This window comes from Xiphophorus couchianus, chromosome 22 (assembly GCF_001444195.1).
Source record: "Xiphophorus couchianus chromosome 22, X_couchianus-1.0, whole genome shotgun sequence".
NCBI lineage: Eukaryota > Metazoa > Chordata > Actinopteri > Cyprinodontiformes > Poeciliidae > Xiphophorus > Xiphophorus couchianus.
Window position 1 is genome coordinate 13,781,649 of NC_040249.1, and position 23,449 is coordinate 13,805,097.

Consider the following 23,449-nt stretch of genomic DNA (forward strand, 5'->3'; position numbering starts at 1 on the left):
TCACTCTGGCGGCTCTCAAATGCACATACTGGGCTGGTGTCCTGGATCCTGGGAGTGGCCATTCTGTTTGACACACCAGACTTTCCAATGCTGAGTAATTTTCTGTCTTCTCTGAAGGAGGTGTATGTGTTCAAAGGAAGTAACATTGCTGAGAACTAGTCTATTTATTTCCACTGAAATGGCCACTAGGATTTTTGGGGTCAGATCTGGAAACATGACGATAACGAAATAAGCAAGAAGACATTACCATAATTATATTTCAGTGAAACAGCTTTAATTAGATGACATTTGTTTGGAACTTAATGTTAATTTGTAAGAACAAACATAATTTAAAGTGAGACTAGAAACCAAAAAGCTGCGTGCAACCCAATTCTAATGACCACATGAGCAGAGACATGATTTCAAATGAATTTGTGGCTTTTTATGTGCTCTCCATCTTGCACGTTTCTCAAACTTTTAAGGAATACATCAGTTAGTTAGAAGGAAGGAACATTAACAAAACTGCTTAGGAGTGGGAACCATATTTTGCAGGGTAAAATATAAACTTACAGCTCTGGAAAAAAATAAGAGACCACTGCAAAATGATCAATTTCTCTGATTTTGCAGTTTATAGGTATATACTTGAGTAAAATGAACATTGTTATTTTATTCTATGAACTACTGACAACATGTCTCTGAAATTCCCAGCAAAATTTTAGTATTTATTTGCAGAAAATGAAAAATGGTCAACATAACAAATAAGATACAGTGCTTTCAGACCCCAAGTAATACAAGGAAAACAAATTAATATTCATTTAGAAACAACAATACTAATGTTGATTGCTTGTATATGGAAATAATGTATATATTCATGAAATTGATCACTGAATCAGTCACTCCAATTATCTATACTGATTGTCTTTCAAAAATAGTCTTAAGTCTGCATTGGAATTAGGTCTGAACTTCGACTAGGCCCTTCTAACATATGAACATGTGTGATATAACTATTCCTTGTTGCTCTGGTATCTGTTTATACCGAAATCAGATCTCCTGAAGCATGGAGACGTCTGCAGCATCTAAGAGTTTTCATTTTACCTTGTATGTTAACAAAAACTCCAAAAGTAGCATGTCAAGTTTAAAGAACTTTTATATGATAATGAGATCATGGATGTCAGTTAAAAAACAAAATACCAAGACAGCTGGTGGGTTTTATTTGCAAAGATTGCTGAATGATTTGTGCTCCTCAAATTACATTGACATACCATTGTGTCTTATGGTATAATGTATTTTTGCTAAGAAACTATGTATTCTGAGTTGAAAAAAAAAATACATTCAGCTTGCATTCTTTTAGATGGAAACCTCTTGGTTAAATCCTTTTATCTCAAAATCAATTATTTGCCAGTGGCAACCAATGCCAGGGGCATAATCACCAAACAAGCTCTGGAGCAAAAACAGGAACTGCAGATTTGCTGACCATAACATTCCTACTTCAGGGATTTCCCCTCTATTTAGCTCCATCTGCCTTTCCATGAGTGAGGATTGATGCTTGTTGCCAAATATCCTTCCTCCAGCATGACATTGCCACCACAATATTTCATGGTGGGAGGACAGAACTGATATAATATTGCTTAGAAGTAACATCCTTCTGTTTTTCCTGTTGCTGAAGACTTTTGGATGTGTATTTTGTGTAGGTCTGCTGCTGTTTGTTCATAGTCTGTTTTTGGTAGTTTTGGCACAGAATAGACTAAGGACGGAAGTCTCACTTCTGACTGGTTCATACCTTTGAATCACTGGACTAGAAATGATTTTCCTTACTAAAGGGCATGCCTCAACAGACATTATTATTGTACCGAAGCAGTTTCACATTTTGTAATAAAAAGATGACTTTTGTCTGAATTGTGGCATAGTTTTCACCCTGGTTCTGCACAAGAAATGTCCACAAAGGTTAAACAATTTGAAGAATATAAAGAGGACACATACTGGAGAAGACTGAATGCTAAACTAAAATCCTATCAAAATGTGCTTCAACAGTTTTCGCTTAGGGTATGCAGACTTGCAATCAAGTTAATACATATATATATATTCTCAGCTGAATGAGAATTATCATTGTGTTGCATAATGCAACACAATAATGCAATACTTCATAAATAAAGACTTTTGCAAGTCACCATACCTTACCTAACTGTTTTGGACTCAGAAGGCAATGCAGTGATATTTTAAAGATTGGAAGAGTGTCACTCTCTGATGATCAGCACATAGCATGTTAAATTAAATCATCTAACGTCCTTACATCTAATGGCATCAAAATTTGAACCTTTATGCACTAAGAATGCATTTGAGCTGCCTTGAAGCAATGATGATCCGCAGATTGGCATTGTCTCTAAGCCTCAAAATACCTTCATCAAGACCTTTAAACAAAATCATGTAAAAGTAATTTAACTCCAATTCTTGTTTTTCCATCTACTTTCCTCATGATCATAAGCAGATCAAATGTTTCAGTTAAAACTGAACTCTGCAAACTTGACTTTATTATCGTGTGTGGTCTTTTTGAAAAACAACTTAACTAGCATAGAGATTAGAAATTAAACAAATGGCTAAAACATACATATAACTTGTGCATAATACATTATGTTTAATTGTAAATTAAATTAGTGACAGATTGTTATGCATCTACTTGGTACAATCTTGCTTTGCCTGTATGTTTACTTGGTTGAAGCGGTGCAGCTTGTGTTAGTATAAATAGACAAATCTACAGTTGCAGTTACAGTAACAGCCTCAACACACTCTCACGTTCACGTCAACAAAACCAAAATCTACTGGCTTGTTACTTGCACAAGCTTACATGAACAAGGTCTGGCAGTCACTCTTAAACGTTGAAATAACTGTCTGGTGGATGATAAAAAACCTCAAATAACTTTTGATTTAGCACAATTACTTTGAGGCTCAATCGTACAGGGACATTTTATTCAACTTCTTTGACTCAAGTCATGTTCATCATGAGCTCTTCTGGTTCGCCACAGAAATAAATTGTGAGCAGGTCTGAAGCAAGTTGCTGAGCCCAGAAAGCAAATTCAGGATTATGAATTAGTCATAGTTTCCATGACAGAGGTGGATACTTTGGTTGAATAAACGAGGGCTGCAAGGAAGGCACACATGATGCAGCAGCAACAAAAGGATAGGAGGATAACTATCTGCATTTAATATAGTTCCCAAATAACACATTTGGGACAAGAGCTCATCGTGAAAATCTTTTTAATGAGTAAATATAGTTTTGATAAGGATGGAAAAATTAAAACGGCATTGAAAAGGACATCCACTGAGAAATCTAGTCAGTAGATGTCTTACCTTGTTTTGCAAGTTCCACTGTGGTTCCTGCATTTGAACCCAATTCAGCCACTCTACAGAAATGTCAATGCCAAGGGATTAAAAGGAACTAAAAGCTGTAGTATGTAATTTTGAATTTAAAAAACATGTTTATTTATGTATTTGTTAAAATTGTCACTTTGGGGCGTGCTGTGGTGGCGCAGGGGGTTAGCACGCCCCACATTTGGAGGCCTTAGACCAGCGGACGTCGCGGGTTCGACTCCCGGTCCTGACGACCTTTGCCGCATGTCCTCCTTCAAAAATGGCGCCGGCTCAGCTGGCTGCCTGCAGACGCAGCTCCTGTCATGTGTGTGTTAATCTGTGTATAAAAAATTCTTGCTGTAACTGCGAAATAATTTCCCTGCTGGGATGAATAAAGTAATTCTTCTTCTTCTATGTCATGACAATATAGTGCAAGGCAGAGCATGACTGACAGTGCTAAGACTCTCCTCCTGACTATGATTAGTTGTTTGTAGTTAGCATCAGGGGCAAAGGAGCTCAATTTTTTAGCAAATGAAAAACCACGATGCATTTTTTTTTTCATCAAGAAGCTTTGTCACCATCTGTGGTCATAGTACAAAAATATTACATTTTATTTGCATTTGCATACATTTGCATTTTATTGTCTCCCTCATTCTGTAAAAGTTAAGGCAAGTCTTAATTAGACAGTAATAAACCCTGAGCTTAACAATGTTGTTTTTTACATGACGAACCAGAGTGCAGCTCATCCTGATGTCTCTATAAGGAGGTAAATGTTTTATATATTTTATGAAGAAAAGAGACACAATGTTTTAGCTCAAAGTGAGCCTGTTTACTGCTGAGTGAGATCTTGAAGAAGTTGATTTAAGAGTGAAATGATGTAAATTGAAAAAAAATATTAACAGTTTAACTTAATTGAATTAAACTGGAAGAAGGTTGATGATTTCATTTATTCATTTTACCACTTTCTCTGAAGTGCTACTGCAAAGCCTAACCTTCCAACAAAATTGCCTTTTTGTTTAATAAACTGTCAAAGGTCTGTCAAATATGTGCAGAAAATATGTCAAACAACACTATAAGCTGTTTAACTACTTATAATTATTTATTCACTTGAGAGTCAAACATCATGGCGTAATATTTGTATACATTTTTCACATCTCCCAACAGGATTTAGTGTTTCCCCTTTTATGACACACCATGGCATTGATTCAATTATCATCATTTTTAAATAAAAAAATCTAGATGATTATAAATTAGTAAGAGGTGAGTAAATCATTTTATATAAAACTCCAAAATAAGTAAAATAAAGTTGTTTTTTTCCAACCAACCATATTTTGTTCCTCTGAATGTTTCCTCTGACGACAATTGTTTCAAGACTACAGCAAAGGTTTATTTAGAATATTTACATTAAAATGTATTAAACAACCCGACAAGAGACAAAAAATAACCACTTTGTTCTGAAGCCTTTGATAAAAGTTTATCCTCCTAATTAGCCTCTGGTCCTTTTAGGAGCGATTTCTCAGCCTCTGTGGTGCTGGTTGGGGTGTCCCACTGAGTGGGTTCTGCTCAGCACATCCAGAGGTCACACAGATGCCTGGGGGGCCTCTGAGACCTGGGTGGCCCCTGTGCCCCGGCCGGCCTGCATGTCCCCTTTCACCTGGTTTTCCAGGCTGACCATTAAAGGCTCTGCCGGGACGTCCACGCTGACCTGTGATGGGGGCAGAAATGTTCGTTTAGCTGAGTAAAGATGTTCTTTCTACAGATTCCAGGAAAAGAAAACTTCCACAGAAATATTATTTCTGTTTTGGCAAACAGCACATTGTGATGTAACAACACTTCTGCGAAAAACCTCCACATGGTTTCCCTGGAACTTAAAGCCAAGGATCAGTAAAACAGTGTCTGAAAATTACAACAAGCCCAAATCTGGAAATGATTTAATATCTCTTCTTTATAGCTAAATAATTAAATAAGACTCATTAAAAGATTAAATTACCCTTTAGCCCCTGATCGCCGGTGAAGCCAGGAATGCCATAACCTTTGACTCCTTTATCACCATGCTCTCCTCTGTCACCTGCAATTCATCCAAAAGTATTAATCTTTTTGCAGGGACCAACTGCAAACACAGGTGTCAGCATCATTCATAATAACGAAAGAAAGTATGTTTCAGTGATAACTGTCAGATATATGTCTTGGAACAGTTTGGGAATAATTTGTTATTTTAACAGCTTGCATGAGAACCTAGAATGCTTGTGAAAACATACTTTGAAATGTATTATCTGCAGCTGGAACTTCACCACTGAGAAGCATCTGTAGGGATTTAAATCACATTTCAAATGCTTGTAGTAGATTTTCATTAAACATTTTTTTTCATGACTTTCTCTCTGTGCCTCTCCTGAAAAACACACAAGCAACAACATCCCAAACAACTGCAGGCAATATCTTAATGTTCATGTTTCAACCAGATTAACATTTTTGCCTCATATTATGAACAAGATGAGGAGCTGATTTTGGCTGAATTACTTTTCACAGATTTTCATACTAAACAAACACAGTCTTCACAGGGTCCCTGACACCTTTATGTCACCTTATGCAAGGGGCCTAGAGAAGCCTGATAGCAGCATCAAAAAATTGTTTATAATAGGTGACCCTCACATGTACAAGTGTAGATTAGAATATTTAAAGGAGAAACAGTGAACCCCTAGTAATTTATTGAAATTCTCTAGGCAACACTGAAATTGTACATATTCTATACCATCATTGCTTTGGCTCTCTTGCCATGAAGCAAATAGTCCATTAAACATAGTGCCATGATAAGGCAACTTACACAAAGACACATGTTAGCTAAATACTAAGGTACTAGGTAAAGCACTATACAAGTACAGGCCATTTACTACAAATCAGTTTCTGAAATACTTGGATAAACCCAAATGCTTCCACCAAGTGTGACACATTAAACTGAGTTGCTGTCATGTAATTAGCTGAGATGGTCTTTGCATATGAAAAAAAAACAGGTACACCTTATAAAGTGACCCACGGGTGTTTATCTATACTTATCTAAATAAATAAATACTTATTTATACTTATAAATACTTATCCATGTACTTTATGTATAAAGTACGCGGATATTTATTAACTGTACCAAAGTAGCAATAAGTGGTACAAAAATGATATAGTGACAGTACTGTGCATTCATAATGTACCTAAAGCTTGTTTTCCTCTACTCACTGCTAAAAAAATAATTTTTTCCAACCTTCTGTCTGAAACTGAGATTTACTGCGTTGAAAACAGTGTTTTATAGTTTTTGCTATTAACAAATTCGCTTTCCTAGAACATGATTTTAATACCTGATTCTCCTTGTCGACCTGGCTCACCACCTTCTCCATAGAATCCTGGTAGGCCCAGTTCCCCAGCAACACCATCAGTACCAGGGTCACCCTGGCAACACCGTCACAAAACAAGCTGCTAGTTACACTATATGACACAAAAAAATCTATAAAAAATTGTAGCAAGTTTAAATACATTTCTTTAAAAAAACTTAAGAGCTGTGCATTTTGCCAATGACCAGCCAAACATCAAGGTTACTGAGCATAATTATAAATATTGAACAATTCAATGGAGTCATGGCTTCAAAAGTATTTTTCAGCTTTAGAATTCCTGCAGTGAAGAGCTGTGGAACATGAATTGATTCTGCATTGTAGAATGTGAGGAAGGCTCTCCAATTGAAAGACAGCCAAAAACCACTCAACACAGACCAAGTGTCTTGTCTGCGATTCCTTATTTGTCTTCATGGAGACGTGGAAAATTGCAATGTTTTCATTCCGAGTTTTTCTGCCAAATACTTTAGCATTCCCAGTCCAGTCCAGACCCTTGCAATGTGGTTGCATATGGCTCAGTTGGAAGAACAAAAGTCAAAGTGAGCGATGCATACATGTATAACACTAAGACAAAGCTTTGATGCCAAAGGTCTGCAGGAGTTCAGCATGATGCTTCATCAACAACAGCAAAACTTACAGGAGGCCCTGGGGGTCCTTTCTGTCCGGGGGGACCAGGGGCGCCCATGGGAACGTCCCCATAGAGAGGACAAACTGCAGCACACGTCCTCTTTACTGAGTTGGCAAAGGTGGACATCTGCTCCAGGACCACTTTCTTACAGACCTCAATCACATGTTCAGCTGGAAGCGTTGGACCCTGTGTGAAAAATCATTACTACAGACATCCCTGCAGGTCATTTGGCTGCGCAACAGGTCAATTTGGAGCAATTACTTGTGTCTCTGAGGAGATTTAGTGAGCGAGTTTATAGCCACACTAAATGTAAGTGTTCCTGTGACTCACACACAACTCTCAGTTAACGAGAAACTGGCTACATGTGTTCTTGACAGTAAATGTGTTACTAAAGAATGTGTGGGCTGGATAGCAATAGAATTACTAAAATAAATACTACTCTGTTGTTTTTGGTGTCATTACTCAAGAACAGACTGAAAAACTAGTATGACTGTACCTCAACAAATTAAAATTTCATCAGAGGGCGAATTTATTTCAGTAATAATGTTCAGAAAATGAAACTTGTACTTTACAAAAAACAAACAAACATTAGAACAAGAGTAATTTATTTCTTGTATTTATGTCTGTTAATTGGGATGATTACATTTCACAGCTAAAAATAAAATCAAAATCAGCTTGAATAAAATGTTAATGAAAGACTGCTGATTTGACATGTGACCATTAGACAGGCACCAATAGGTTACAAAAGTTCATTGCCTTGGAAAAAGTCTTTTGCCAGAGGACTGTATTCAAACATATTAAGTAAAAAAGAGTTAAAGAATAAAGTTCTGGTGGGAAAAAAGCCCACTACCCATAGAGATAATTGTAGTCCTGAGAAGATTTGGAAGAGAAGCCCATTAAACAGTTTTGAGTAAATGAATAGGCTGCGATCAGTGGTTCATTTCATTTATAAAACCAATGTCCCAGAGTCTGGGGTAGGAGAGTGGAGGTACAAAATCCAAGTCTTGTCTCAGGTCTAGTATCAAGTTTTCTATTGTTGATGATTTAAGGAACCATGTCATCTGCTGGTGTTGTTCCACTGTGTTTTCTCAAGACCAAAATCAATGTAACCATCTACTAGGACTTGGTACCAGCCCACATTGTACCAAAGTAGCAATGAGTGGTACAATAAGTGGTGTAATAAATATATTACAACTTCCTGCATATTATAGTTTCCTGCTTTATTAACGAGGAAACTAACCTGACCCAAGTCACCTAGAAAATCTGTGATATATTCTCAAGAAGATTATGAAGGACAATAGACTCAGGACTGCAGATGAGCTGAAGGTTGCTTTTAAAGGAAGCTAGATCACCTCAAGCTGATCAACTCCATGCCATGCTGCACAAATTTGGTAAATCATGGAAAATACATCCTCTTTGCAGTAGATAACATTGTTGGATTAAAGAAATTATATTTTGCGCTTTCATTACTTACCGTAGGTCCTGGGAGTCCCTGAAAGCCATCAGGTCCTTCTTCACCTCGAATCCCTTTTCCTCCAACAGGACCTATACGACCGGGAAGGCCTACAGGACCACGCTTCCCCCTGCCTCCCTGAGCACCTGGCTCACCTCTGTCTCCAACCTACAGAGCATTAATTGCACAAGGAGAGAATAGAGCAGCAGATCAGATTTAAAAAAAAGGAAGCTCAAAATGTAGGCCTTTACAATACAGCTATCACAGCCAAAATAAAACAAACCTGCTTACAATAAAAACAAAATCCTGATCTTAGAGTCAAAGCCTAGAGCTTGGTTGTTTGGTTTTTTTTGACAAGTTTGGAGATTTGCATGAACATTTCAAAACAGAAACCAAATGTGATAGATAACATTTGAGAAATGTGCAAGACTCATTTGGTTATAGCAGTGGGCGTTTCTGCCCTTACCGCATCTGCAGATGCTCTAGATATGTAAGGAATGTTATTTGATGGATTCATTTTGGACTTTTCCAACTATTAACTTTGCGAGTGCCATCGAATGAATTGAGATGATCCCAACCAAAATATAGCCAAGAGTATCATATTTAAATATGACACACCTGCTCGAGTTTTCTGCTGAATGACAGAACTCATCACTGACAATTGATGATTATTTTATTTTTATAAACTGAAATAATTTCCATAGGGTCATGTACTCTGGCTGCACGACTGTTTATAATCTATTTATATTAGATGAGTTCTGTTCTTTCAATACAGAGATAAGATGATCAATTTCAGAGATTGTTCACCCTATTATAATTATTGTCAGTAGTTTAAACTGAAGCTCACCCTTCCATTTAGACCTTTCACTCCTTTTTCTCCCTGTAAAAACAAATAATTAAGTATTGAAAAGACAGAAGTAGGAGAAAAAATGTCAAACACAAAGAACATATTCAATACATGAAGCCTTACCTCTGCACCTTTAACTCCTTTAATTCCTTGGATTCCTGTGTCACCCTGTGCAAAACAAATTAAACATAAGAGCTGGCTAATAGATTGTAGATTAAATATTCCAAAAATAAATAAACAACTATCACAACTCTTTAACAGTACTTTTAAGAGTACTTTTTAAAAATATCTTTAAAAGAAAAAACTTGCAACTTGCAACTTTTACAATGTTAGGGTTTGCAATGTTTACATGTTTAAGCACAGATGAAATGAGGGAATGAAACATTTGCTAGCTACTTGGGTAATATTGAGACACTGGATGCTAATGTTGATTTTTTGCCTCTGTATAGATAACTAAATTAGGAAATCTTTTGTGAATGTGGTGGATCCGGCTTCATTTCAAGAGTGTCACAATCCAAATGCATAATATTATCTTAGCAGTACCTTCAGCTAGGGGTTACATTATATGCAAAAACCCACACTTGTATGATCAGAAAAATAATATTATTGGTCTAATTATCAACAAGTCATATCAGAAAAGACAGTTTACTTGGTAAAGTTAGCTTACCACCTCAGGTAATTGCACCAGATAAAAACATCATCTCTAGGAGCAATTGTAGCTGAATGTCATAAGTAGTATTTAGGCTTATAAAAAGAAAGCCATAAATAAATAATTATTTGCACAAGGATAGTGTCTAGAAAACATTGGTGTGTGAATTAAGTTGGATAGTTACGATACAAATTTAGACCATATATATTACTGATAAAATTTGATTCATTATGATTTAAAGCTAATGATACAAATTTTAATGGATGATTTTAATTAAATTAATCTCCAAAACGTGTAACAGTCAGTAGATTAGGTCTCCATCAGCGAAACTGTGTGTCCTACTTTGAAATAAAATTATGAATAAGAAAAGAAAACTTTGGGCTCACAATTTTCTTTTTATTAATTTCACTTTTTTTGGCCCAAGTTTAACTAATTGTTGTAAATTATTGTAAAATGTAATGATCAGATTAAATTTTATGGTGTATCAACTGCTCAGTCCTGCAGCTTATGTAGCAAAATCACTTAACAGATGCTGTGCCTTACTGAAGCCAGTATGTGTGGGACTGAGGCTCAACCTGACAAAGTGCAAGATTTCAGGTCAAACCATCAACTTTGTAAAGCTGCAAGTTCATGGAGGAGTAACACTGAACACAAACAAACAAAATTCCTTTCATTTTCTCTCTACAGAGTGTATCAGCTTCATTTTTTTTCACTGACAAGTGCTAATCTTCATATGTAAAATTTGGCATACTTTTCAATCCTTAAAGAACAGTCCTGTTCATTCACATTAACTTCAATGTTCATTAACTCATACTTGCACGCCTCTAAATATATATTTTTTGTTGATTTACATTCTATATGTATATGTAGAGGCAACTCTCTGTTTCAAGTGTCAGTTCTTTCTGATTAGATTTGTTTACTTTTGGCATAGTATGCCAAGAAAACTCAAACAACTGTTTGTGCTTTCTTGAAAATCTGTAATCTTCATTGGCTTGAGTTAGTCTGTAAATATCATGAACAGGCCCAGAGGGGCACTTTGGTAATTATGCACTCTTATTACAAGCGAGGGTAGTAAAACCCTCTACAGTAGTTTTGTATGTATTTACCATTTGCATGCATTGCATGCAGAAATTTAGATGACACTTTTAAGTAGTCTGTATATTAACTCAGTGGATCTTTAGTTGAATTCCTAAAAGTGCAACATTTCTTTCAAAACCAGTAAAAACTATTGGTTTGGAAAGAAAGTACATCTGCAAAACGTGTAATCTTTGTGACTCAGTGACTCAGGAAATAAATCCTGAGTAGCCACCATGAAACATTTCGCTTTCTCACTAATAGTCAGAGGTTGTTTTACCTTGACTCCTGGTTTTCCAGGTACACCTACATGACCCTGTAAAGAGTTGACATGCTTTAATTGATTAAGGAAAATTAACTGGTGTTTGAAAGAGTCAAGAAAATTATTTGGGAACACTTACAGTAGGTCCAGGCGGACCAATAAATCCAGGTCTTCCTGGCTTTCCTGCAGAACCTTTGTAACCTCTCAGCCCCTTGAGAATAAAACATTTATAAACCAATGGAGAGTCTGCTTTATTCTTTGTCGCTTCCCTTTAAGATGGCAAACTACTTTACAGACAAAATGTATTATATGCTTGTCTGCAGTGACTGAAGGGCTTGAAAATGTGACTTACAGTTTGGCCTTGGGGACCCATTTCTCCTGCTGGCCCCAGGGTGCCCTTTTCTCCCTGTAAAAAAAACACAAATGGCTATAAATTAATCTGCCAAAAAAAACTCCATTTCACATTTATTTACGGAACCGAAAAAAGATCAAACCTTTCCACCGCTATGCCCAGGTTTTCCACTGAGACCCTGGGGTCCTTGATACGCCTGCAAGAAAAAAGATGACATTTACAGGATAATGATAGGACACTCCAAAAACGCAAGAGAAATTTATAAAACAGAAGCTAATACCTCTATTCCTGGTTCACCATCTCTGCCAGGTAAACCCGGATCCCCAATAATACCCTAGAGATGTCCAAACCATTAGTCAAAAGTATACTAAGTATTTCAAATGTATGTTAGTGTCCTGGTTCTCAGACTGGTGGCTCTTTAGCTGCCATTGGTGGTGGAAAAGAAAAATGTCTTGGTATAATTTTTTTACATGGTAAATACAAATAATTTAAATGTAATAGAATATTAATAAGTGCCAACAAAACGATGACTTGTTCAAACACATTGATACTTGCTGTAAACAAGCTATTTAAAAGCAAAGTAGCATAAGGCAAAATACAAATCTAAGAAAAAATGTGTGCTATAAAATGATTTTTGTAATATAGTTTAAGAAGCAAAGAGATTTAGTATATTTTTTGGATTTTAGATGTATTACACATTACTAAAATGATAATTAATTTGAATAATTAGATATGCTCGATTTCCCAACAACAAAGTATATTCAATGTGACTCAGTGGAAGGTCACTAAGCGATGCTGAGCATGTTTGGAGTATGCAAGGATAACTTATATCTGTGCAGGGCATTCACACAAAAATTAAATAAATGATTCAAAGAGCGGATTGCAAATAAAAACATTTATTACTGCTCAATCTGGCAAGTTAAGGCCATATGATCTGGCCTGGATCTACTTGCTGTTTTTCTCTATGATTCGTCTCAAACCTCAACTTCAGCAAGCTTATAGAAAAAGGAGGAGTCAACAAGGAGACTGATTAGCAGGTGACTTTATGAAACACTTGGCAATGTCACACTACAGAGTCAATAAGAACGTGTTTTTTGCCATTTTTTCCTGCCACACTCTTTAAAATAGAGAGAAACATTGAATGTAAACCAACTATCAATGTAGTCGATAATTTGCCCTCAGAACTGGACCAAGGATGGTGCTGAAATGACTTGGGTTCCATCAACCTCTAAATTTAGTACTTACATATGAAAATGACTCAAAACCCAACTTAACTGGAATTGTGTCACAATTGTATGTATAAAATCCAGTGGGATCTGATAATTGATAGATTCAGTGATCAGGCTAACTACAACATCAGAACAGACTTATGAAAACATATTTACCACGTTTTGATTTCTGCAGTATCATGTTTACTAAAGTAAGTCAAGAAGTGCTGAATGTACAAAGACCTAATGAGAGAAAATGTTAGACGTGCAAATAAATGCTTTATAAGCAAGGCAACCATAGTGAATATAGAGTTAAGATCTGAGATACTGTTTAACCTCTCAGAATTCCAACTTATAAAGACTTTCTGATCATTTTCTATACTAGAAAAATTTTAAGTTGTCAGTAGAAGAAAGAAAATTTAAATTGCATCATTTGTCCAATCAAGCACATATATTTTTTTCCCTGAACAGAAAATGTCCATTTCCTGTTGTGACGTTTAAAAACATCAGGGAAGATGGTGGTACTTAGAAAACCTAATATTTATTGACATACTTGTGATACCAAATGTGAGAACCATTGTGTTATGTAATGCAGTGTTTGTGTCAGCTTTATCATTACTTTTGATCCAACAGTCCCAGCTCTGCCTACAGGTCCTTGGATACCCTGAATTTTGCGAGTAAAATAACAAAAAATCACATTAATTCCACTTAATATGTTTTCTTTGATCATTTTTGATATCTTTTTTGTACTCACGGGCCCTCCTTTCTCTCCAGGAGCTCCTCTTTCTCCAGGATCCCCTACAATACCCTGTCAGCATGTGAAACAAAACCGATTAGAAAGTTACTCTGAACACGACATCCATAAGACGACATAATGAATGGGGAAGTCCTCTTTCGTTTACAGCACCGTGGATTATCAATGCAGTTTAGGCTCTTCTTTCAGTGACTCATTTGCTCTTGTTAATACAGTTCAGGCCTTTACATCTGCGCCAAAATCCAGCCACATGAACTAATGCTGTTTATGGAAACGGCACATCAGCCAAAAACCCACTGAAGTCTGATTCCAGTGTTTTACTCCGTCAGAGATGATTTAATAGCCCTCTGTGGTCACATGGGGGATTGTGAACATAGAAACAAAACATTAAGCATGTCCCACTGTGGATAATGGAACAGGGAATCCCACCACAACCCACCTGCTTTCCTCTGGGTCCGGGCCGCCCTGTAGCCCCAGAATTCCCTTTTTGGCCCTGAAAATGCAGAGTGATGAGTTCCGATGATTTAAAATGAGAAGCAAATCATCTAAATTGCAAAGACACACAAATACCTTCACTCCTTCAAACCCTGGAATCCCTGGATATCCTTGAAGCCCTTTAGTACCCTTAAAGGAGATAAAAGAGTAATTAATACAGTAGTTATATGATTGTGTTGAAAGGGTTTATTCCTGAAACTAAACAAGTCACCACACCACTTCTCCTGGTTTCCCAGCCTCTCCAATGTCTCCAGGAAGCCCACGAATTCCCTTTAATTACAAATAAGTCCAATTAAAAGTTAGCTTTGAAATCATGCAACTGCAGAAACAAGTATACCTTAAAGCCTGCAGCTCCTTTTAGTCCTTTCAGCCCTTGCAGACCTCTCTCTCCCTGCGAACACAGCATCTCATTCATGCACACTTGTACTGTATTTATGATAGGATGAATAGAAGCAATAAATTACCCTTTGTCCCCAGGGTCCTCTCATTCCTTTTTCTCCTTTGATTCCTTGCTGGCCCTGAGGATGTGCACATGAGTCTTCATTAATTCAGTTCATGCATGAGACAGCAAATTAGTGGAGCACTCAGGTACAGAGACAGAGCTCACCTTTGCTCCCGTTTCACCAATGTTTCCGTAGTCCCCTGTGTTTCCACGGATTCCCTACAAGAAATCAGAAGCGTGACTTGTTGCACTGGAGCACTTTTAATTTATTGTTTATAGTGAAGCTGTGTACTTGTAACAAGTGTAGGATGTGGTTTGTGATTTTCTTGCTGCTATCACCAAAGAAATAAACAGAAATAAACAAGTCATTCAAGCAACACACTAACTTAAGCTGTAAGCCCAGCTTGTAGCTTTTGTAACCTGTGTAATATGAACCCACTTTCAATAGTTTCCAAACTTGTAGGTAACTCCAAAATGCATTTATTTTGTAAAACAAACAACAAAGCTAAAAGTAAATTTTTTACAGTTTAACATTTTTAAGATTTCTTTGAACTATTTTGGATTCAATAAGTTTGAAATGTACAAATAGAGGTACATTTTAAATTATATTATAGAAAAATTGATTCATTTCAACAGAAAACTGAAACTTATTATACATTTATTACACCAAGTGATATGTTTAAATTATTTATCCAGAGTAATTTAGGTGATGAAACACCAAGATTTAATTAGGAAAAATAGAATAAAATGATTTTTTATGGAAATTTTGCAGATATTTTTTGACAGTAATCTGGATGCTATGCCTTTCACAATCATGGTGAGACTGCTGACTTGACAGTTGTCCAGCGAAAGGTCACTGATACCCTCCACAAGGGAGATAAGTCTCACAAGGTCATTGCTGTATCTAAGTACATTAATAGAAAGTAGAGAGGGCAGATATTGAAAGAAAAATGTTCACAAGCAACCAGAGTCATTCAAAAATTAAAGATATATTTGCTTCTGATTCCTTGTGCTAAGCCACTCTTGTACTGGAGTTTGACTAAGGATAGAGAGGGCTGGACTGTTGCTCAGTGGTCCAAACTCCTCTTTTCAGATCAAGCTAAACTTTGCACTTGAAAGGGTCTAGGAAGAGTGGAGAGAACAGAAATTAATATGCTTGAAGTCTACAGTAGTGTGAAGTTTCCACTGTCAGTGTTGATGTGGGGAGCCATTTTACCTGCTGGTGTTGGACAACTTTGTTTTATCAGGTCCAAAGTCAGCCAACTACCAAAACATTTTAGAGCACTTCATGCTGACAAGCTTTGTACACATGTTCATTCTACAGCAGGTCTTGGCACTTTTCCACACAGAAAAGAGCATTAATGACCAATAAACTCACCTGACCTGAACCTCATTAAGAAACTGGGAATTGTTTAAGAAGAAGATGAGAAACACCAAACTCAAAGCAGACAAACTGAAAACAACTATTAAAACAATCTGGGTTTTCTTAGTACCTCACAAAAAAAAGCCAGATTCAGGAAACATTAGTCATAAATACGACAGTAATTGTTTGCACAGATGGTGACTTCCTGAGTTGTAGATGGAAAAGCACTTTCCATTGCTCTGCCTGCGTTAAACTGAGACAACAAACTGTTGAAACAAGACCTGGATACCTTTGTGTTGTCAGTTTATTTGACCATTTCACCTAACTGTGTGCATTCAGCAGAGACAGCTGGACAGAGGTTAACCTCAGAGATTTTGTGACATTTATTGCGTTTACGTGGGCAGGACAGATTGTCCGACTGAAGGACCACCCACCACCTGAGACGGGCAAATCCATGTACCTGTGCCAGTACATGCCCTCCTTGGATGCCGTCTAGAAAGCACGCAAGTTGTGGCTTTGTGATTCACAAGCTGGCAGGAGGTCAAAACTCTAACCAGTTACTGGAGACAGATGTTTCCTCCCAGATGAGCTATTGCAACAACTGAAGACATGAACATGTAGCATGTAGAGCTCTGGAAATGTGCTATGGGTGTATGTCCATCTACATGTGTTTCTTCAGGCACCAGAACGAGTTTTGTTTGAGTCCGCGGACAAGATGAACGCCAAACCGTCACGTTTAAAAAAAAAAGAGAGAAATCTCCATCTTAAACATGTATTCTCTTGAGGGTTATTAAAACTCTCGGAGTTTTACTGCAAAGCATCAAAGAGATTAACAAGACATAAATTCAAAGTGGAAATAACAGCGTCTGTGGTTTGCTCTTGAATGTGCAACTGGCTCCTTTAGCAGGGGATTTTCTTCTTTAATAATACTTTCCATGTTTTTTTCCCACCAAAAAAGTCTTTCTGAGATAAAGCTGTGTGATTATTCACGTGAATATTACCATAAGAAAGCAGTTTAGTTAAACAGCTGACCTGCTCTCATTACCAGATCATGGGAGGGTACAGTTATTGCCTAACAGTTTTTTTTCTGCCTGTGGGACTCACTACAACATCTGGCTCCGTTTCTTCCCAAAATCAAAACCATTAAAAATCCTCTTATCTTGAGCCAGTTTGAGAGAAATCCTTCTTTGAAAACTGACGGGGTTAACACTTTAATACTGAAATTGCTATTTCGGAGCTGCAAAAACAAATTCTGTGTCATTATGTGTTTGTTTGTGTTTATCTCAGACTCCTTAAAAGAACCGTCTCGAGACAACACTCGGAGCCCTTGTGTTTACAATCACTAAGAGCCTTCGTTTCAAGATCTGTTTCCATTCATTGGTGTCTCAGTCAAGTTTTTTACTTGTATTTTCCACAGACTTACACTGTCATTTTAGAGTCAGCTCAACTCCTCAGGGTGCAGCGAGAACAACTCAGTTGTACTCATGCTGAGAACATGAATCATACTGTGAGATGCAAGCCTCGATGCTTGCATGACAGTTTAACATCTTGTATTTATTTACCCAGTTGCCCAGTCTTCCTTGGTCTCCGGGTTTTCCTGGAAGCCCTCTGTGACCCTGTGTATCAGGAGGCATACATGTCAGAATAGTTTCAAGTCATGTACAACAAGTTTTCCATGCAGGTGCAATCACCTTTGGCCCTGGAGAGCCCTGAAGTCCTGGTTGTCCATGCATGCATTTACAAGTTGCTCTTCCAGCTGTGAGGCCGATCTCTGCATATCCCCCGCACTGGGCAGATAGACAGTTTCAAGCTTAACGCTTTTGTATAATGACTGAAGTGCATCAATGTTTGAGGCTGAAAAGGCAGTTTACATATGCTCATGATGAACATTAGTTTGTCATGAGCATATGTATCACATTAAAGTTGTTCTTAATCACATGAAGGAAACATTCTTTTTCAGCTAGGGAAGATTTTCATACAACACATTTCTTCAGTGATTATTTTTTTCAAACTGGAATTGGATGTTCAAGTTTAAATTTATTGAGAAGTTTTCTTCATTTGCATTGGATCATGGTCTGTATATATATATATATATATATATATATACGTGTATATATATTATATATATATATATATATAAAACCCCTTACCAAGTGGATCAACTACGAAACATGGTGGTGGTAGTATAATGCTGAGGGTCAGATTCACTACCAGTGGTACTTTTCTATTGCTAAAGAAATATATGTATAAATATATCTACCCAAATTCTTCAACTTTATCTTGAATCAAAAGCAAGACGACTGAAACATAGAGCCAACTGGATGCTCTAGCAGTAAAGATGTCCCAGAAATACATTAAAAATGGCATTGGAATGGAAAAGTTTAAGGGATAATTTTCAAACTCAACCCATTTAAAATATGGAAGTCAGTAGGCAGATTCATACCAGTAAATAAACAAAATCAAATAAACTCCACCATTTCTGAAAGGAAAAGTCTGCAACTTGAGAAGAAAAATTAATCTTAATACTTGTGAAAGTGGGTCTGATTTTACTCAGAAGTGTTTTATAGAAAAATTAACAATAAATTCAAACTTATTGTTAACTTATTGCACCTGTTTCTAGATTTCTCAGATTATAGAAGTTGTTTGTTGCATGGTCATTCCACTCCGGGGAAAAATGGCTAAAAGGTATCATTAATAATCCAACACTGATGTGACATTTATGCCCATGATGAATGTATGGAAACAACTCTTTAGCACTGCAGACAACTTACCACACCGGAGATCTCACAGCAGCTCTCTGAATAAGCCTGCTCTGGGTCACATGACACTTCCATCTGCTGCAGATCCACCTAGATGACAATAAGACGCAACAGAAAATGAATTATTTTATTAAAACTTCGACAAATTTTATTGTTACTAAGATTCAAGATTACAACATACAGAAGCGGAGCGGTCTCTTGCAGCTCGTTTCACGATGGATGTGTAGCCTTGTCGGATAACTGGCCTCGGCTCATCGATGCTCTCCACTCTGATCTCCTTGCAGTCAATCAGCAACCTTACTTGGCTGCCCTTTACGCTCAGAGCCAACTTGTGCCACTCTCTATTAAACAATTTTTGCAACCCTTGGAAAGTCCTCACCATCTGTGTCCCTTGTGGACCAGTGTAAAAAAAGTCCAACGACTGCCCACCAGGCTGGAAACGCAGGCCGACTTGTTCTTGTCCTTTTGGGTCACTGACTTGCCAAAGGTTCCAGGACGTCTGAGCAGTGTCATTGTTCACTTTAAATGTTGTGATAATGGAGTATTCAGTGGGAAGTCCATCGGGATACACGTCACTGTGCAAAAAGACTGAGATTAAGATTCAAAGAGCTGAATAATTCTAAAAAAAAAACAAATAAAAAAAACATAAAATACTGAAGAGCTTTTGGTGAAAGAGATGAGTTTCATAAACTAAATGCAGTTGAGACTAAAATGGACCAAACACAATCAAATTTGGATTTTTGAAACATCTGCATGTAAGGATTTGGGTTTTCTCTGTGTTTATTTTGGGTTTCTGTGTCTTTTGAGTCTCCGTGTTGTCCTGTCTACCCCTTGAGTGTTCCCATGTGTGTCTCGTTCAGTGATTAACCTCTGTGTATTTAATGCCACCTGTGTCTCGTCTCGTTTGGTGTTGTACCGTTCTGTCAGTTCTGTTCGTGTCGCTTTTGATTTTTCTAGTCGCTACCAGTTTTGAGCCTTAGCTTTCTGCTCATCTGTGCTGCCTGGACTTTTGGATTATTTTGTGCCTTTTTCAACATTAAACCTTTAGTTCATCATTCCAACCTGGGTCCTCTGCGTTTTCCTCACTTCCCTACGACCGCACTTCATGACACTGCAATACCTACATGTTTTCTGTGAAATGGTTAATATCAAGTTATGATAATCCAGATGAAAATTAAGATGATTTACAATCCTGTTAACCTCACAATATTGCCACAGCAGTGATTTGAGCACTTTATTTGGAGGTAAATCTCACCTGCTAATTTTGTATTATCTGTTAAGTTTTCTGTGTAACCTTATCACAGTCCATGAAATTCTTTACAACATATCCTACTGCTTTGATCTAAAGAAGAAGTGTCCAAACTCATCCCTCAAGGGTTGGTGTCCTGAATGTTTTAGGTCTTTGCCTTATTCAACACACCTGAATCAAACAACGATTCATCAGCAGGCCTGTGCAAAACTTTGACATGCTGAGGAGCGAGTTGGACCATTTGAATCAGCTGTGTTGAAGCAGAGACATATCTAAATCTGGCAGGGAACCGGCCGTTGAGGACTGGAGCGGGACACCCATGATTTAAAGCATTTTACTGTAGCGTTTGCTGTATGTTCCAGGACGTTGTCCTGTTGGAATGTAAACCTTGGAGAGAAGGTTTACCCAAAGAGAAGCTGAAATACAGTATTTCTATCAGAAGAGGACAACAGATGGTTCAGCAGTGAATATTATTCACAACATGTTGCTTACAGTAACAGAAAATATGTCTCTGAAATTGATGGGGTTTTTTTTTTACTTTTTAAGTAGGACAGAAAATACATTTAACAGGCTTTAAACGCATACAAACATAATTATCTTTTATGGAATACTTGCACATGTAAGTATGGACAGGTAAGTGAAACCAAGTCAGCTGAATGCACAATTTTCTTTCCATGTAATACTGTTGCATTATCTAGTGAAGAACAATACCTCAATGTCTTCTGTAAATGAATGGAGGGGTTGATGCGGTAGGCCACTGCCTCAGCTTCAGACCCATCCACTCTCTTCACTCCTTTCGACTCAGGAACATGGAACCCCTCCAGCAGATCAAAACCTCACAGCACAAACATTTAGTCATAGTTTGACGTCACTTCAGTTTAACAATTAGAGTAGCCGGACTGCTTCTGAATCATACGTCAGGGCTGATATCACTGATTTCTGTGATAAGTAGCTGCATTACTCAGTGTTGTGAATAATGATGTAATCCATCAAAGCCATTATGCTTGAGCAGCAGGTTTATTTTTCCTAGAGGTGTATTTGGCTCCTGAACTTTCAACACATGGTGATTTGTGTTTGCATTAGCTCAGTGTGGCTCTAGTGTGTTTTAAGGCAAGAAATTCTGAATGAAAGCTGGATGAGGTTCTAATTTCAGATATTTAGATGTAAGCAGAGGAAATGTCTTCTTTTTTTTCCCTCCTAACCATACTGTACATTTTTATTGGCAGTTAATTCAGTCAAAGAAGGATTGTGCCAGCTGGTTAATTTACAGTGGCATGGAGCCCCAGTGGCAGCACATTGAAGCTTTATGAACACACATTAACCTCAGGATGACCTCAAAGCAGCTACACTGACTCTACTGGAAATACTGACTGAGCAATGATGAACTGACACACACTGACACCTGCTGGTCATACTGTGGAAATACAGCAGCCATGGTGAAAAGAATTAAATAAATAAAAAATTTTCACAAATGTTTTTTCTCTAATTTTACCAGATTGCCTTTTTTTATTCTGCTATCTCTTTAAAATGTGAGATTATAGAATGGCATAATCCTGCTCTACCAACATACTGTTTCTGCGTGCAGAGTGATGTCAGTTTTATGACATGCTGCATTAATGCAGATATCGCAAGATTGAAACTTACTTGGCAATTTTTGACAATGGACTGATGATGAGATGGAAGCGATTGCCACAAACATCAGCATATCCCTGAAGACCGGCATTTTTGATGTTTAAAGACTGGAGTTTAAGAGTACCTGTGATACAAAAGTTCAGTTTAAGTCATTTAAACAAAATAATATCACAACAGTCTAATTGATGCATTGCATGATTAAATAGGAACCTTATATTCAAAATCCAATGCATAAATATATCTCATAAGTAACAAGGAAAAACTAAAGCAGAAAATAGAGAAAAATAAAACTTACTTAAAACAATATTTTATGTGAACTTGTTAGCAAATTAAGGATCCTAACCAGTCGAGGCATTTTCTTCTAAATTTCAGGTGAGTAACTCAAACATCAATGGCTTAAGGTTAAATTGCATTCAGTTTTATACCTGACAAATAGGACAGAAAATACATTTAATGGGTTTGTAAATCAAACAAATTAAATTTCATCTTTATATATGACCAACCACAATTACAAAGAGTTCCTCTTAAAATAATTTGTCTCAACCATTCACAATGTATTTCTAAATAGAGAGGAAAAAAACTGTTAATTACTCACATGTTCTTGAAGCTTTCAGGGCTCCTGCTGACAGAAATTATGCAGGTCCTGCAGTGATGATATCTCCTAGTTTAAAGTGCAGCCTGAGGGCCTGGGTTTGTGCTGAACAGGAGGGCCATTCACACAGAGAGGTTCAGGAGCCCAGAGGAGCCTGTCCCCTGAGCTCCACTCCACCTGTGGTCCCTAAGGGAATCTGTCTCTCCTCATAGGCCAGCAAGACACTAGTCATATTAACAGACCTCAGTCTGCCACACTGATTTAACTTATGGAGCAAAAGGCAGATACAGCAAGTTGGAACACTTAAAAGGTACAATACCTAAAATGTTGAAAATGCAAGACAATTAGGCCTTCAAGAAAACGTTCGCAAGTGGTTTTGTGCATTGGTACGAAATCTGCTTTTGTAGATCTTAGAAATTTGATTCCAACAAAATCTTAAATATATCCAATTTTAAAGTAGATTATAAAACATTTTTTAAAAAGTGTTTCATCATCTACACTTTTCAGCTGAGAGGAAGGCATAGTATTTCACAGTTAAACACGAGGTGTTCTACAAACATTCCAACCCAACTGAATCACCACACAGAAGATCAGTGAAACACTATTTACAAAAGATAACAGCTAAACAGCACAGACTCGTTGCCCTGTATGGCCAGCTGAACCTTTCTACATCTTGCCACATGATACCCTCAAACCACAATATGCTTTATTGAGATTTTATGTGATACACCAAAATAAAGAAGTAAATCATTGTGAATCTGTTTTTAACAGAAGTATAACCAAAAATGAGGCACACATCAGACAGTTTCCGGGAGACAACAATTTAGAAGTTAATTTGATAAAACGATGTTCCAAGATTTGCATTGTTCAATCATATTTTCCAGAAATGGAAAAACTATACCATAACATGAGGTTGTTCTTCAAACAAAATGCTACGTGTGGTCGAATGCTAACACTTAAAGACATAACATTGATGCAGAGCTCATCGTCCAGAA

At 37.1% G+C, this 23,449-nt stretch overlaps 1 protein-coding gene across 1 annotated transcript; it reads right to left on the bottom strand.

Moving 5' to 3' along the window:
- Window positions 1-3,911: 3,911 nt before the first annotated feature.
- LOC114137838 (collagen alpha-1(IX) chain) lies at window positions 3,912-21,953 on the bottom strand. Its single transcript, XM_028006669.1, has 26 exons — window positions 21,875-21,953; window positions 20,942-21,065; window positions 19,163-19,556; window positions 18,994-19,071; window positions 17,914-18,009; window positions 17,785-17,838; window positions 15,025-15,078; window positions 14,882-14,935; window positions 14,755-14,808; window positions 14,634-14,687; window positions 14,493-14,546; window positions 14,362-14,415; window positions 13,923-13,976; window positions 13,788-13,832; window positions 12,241-12,294; window positions 12,103-12,156; window positions 11,961-12,014; window positions 11,748-11,819; window positions 11,627-11,662; window positions 9,747-9,791; window positions 9,624-9,656; window positions 8,798-8,944; window positions 7,333-7,509; window positions 6,666-6,756; window positions 5,315-5,392; window positions 3,912-5,029 (listed from the first exon to the last, which is right to left on the bottom strand). Exons 1-26 carry the CDS (start codon window positions 21,951-21,953, stop codon window positions 4,827-4,829), a joined length of 2,292 nt encoding a protein of 763 aa, XP_027862470.1. The 3' UTR covers window positions 3,912-4,826.
- Window positions 21,954-23,449: the final 1,496 nt, after the last annotated feature.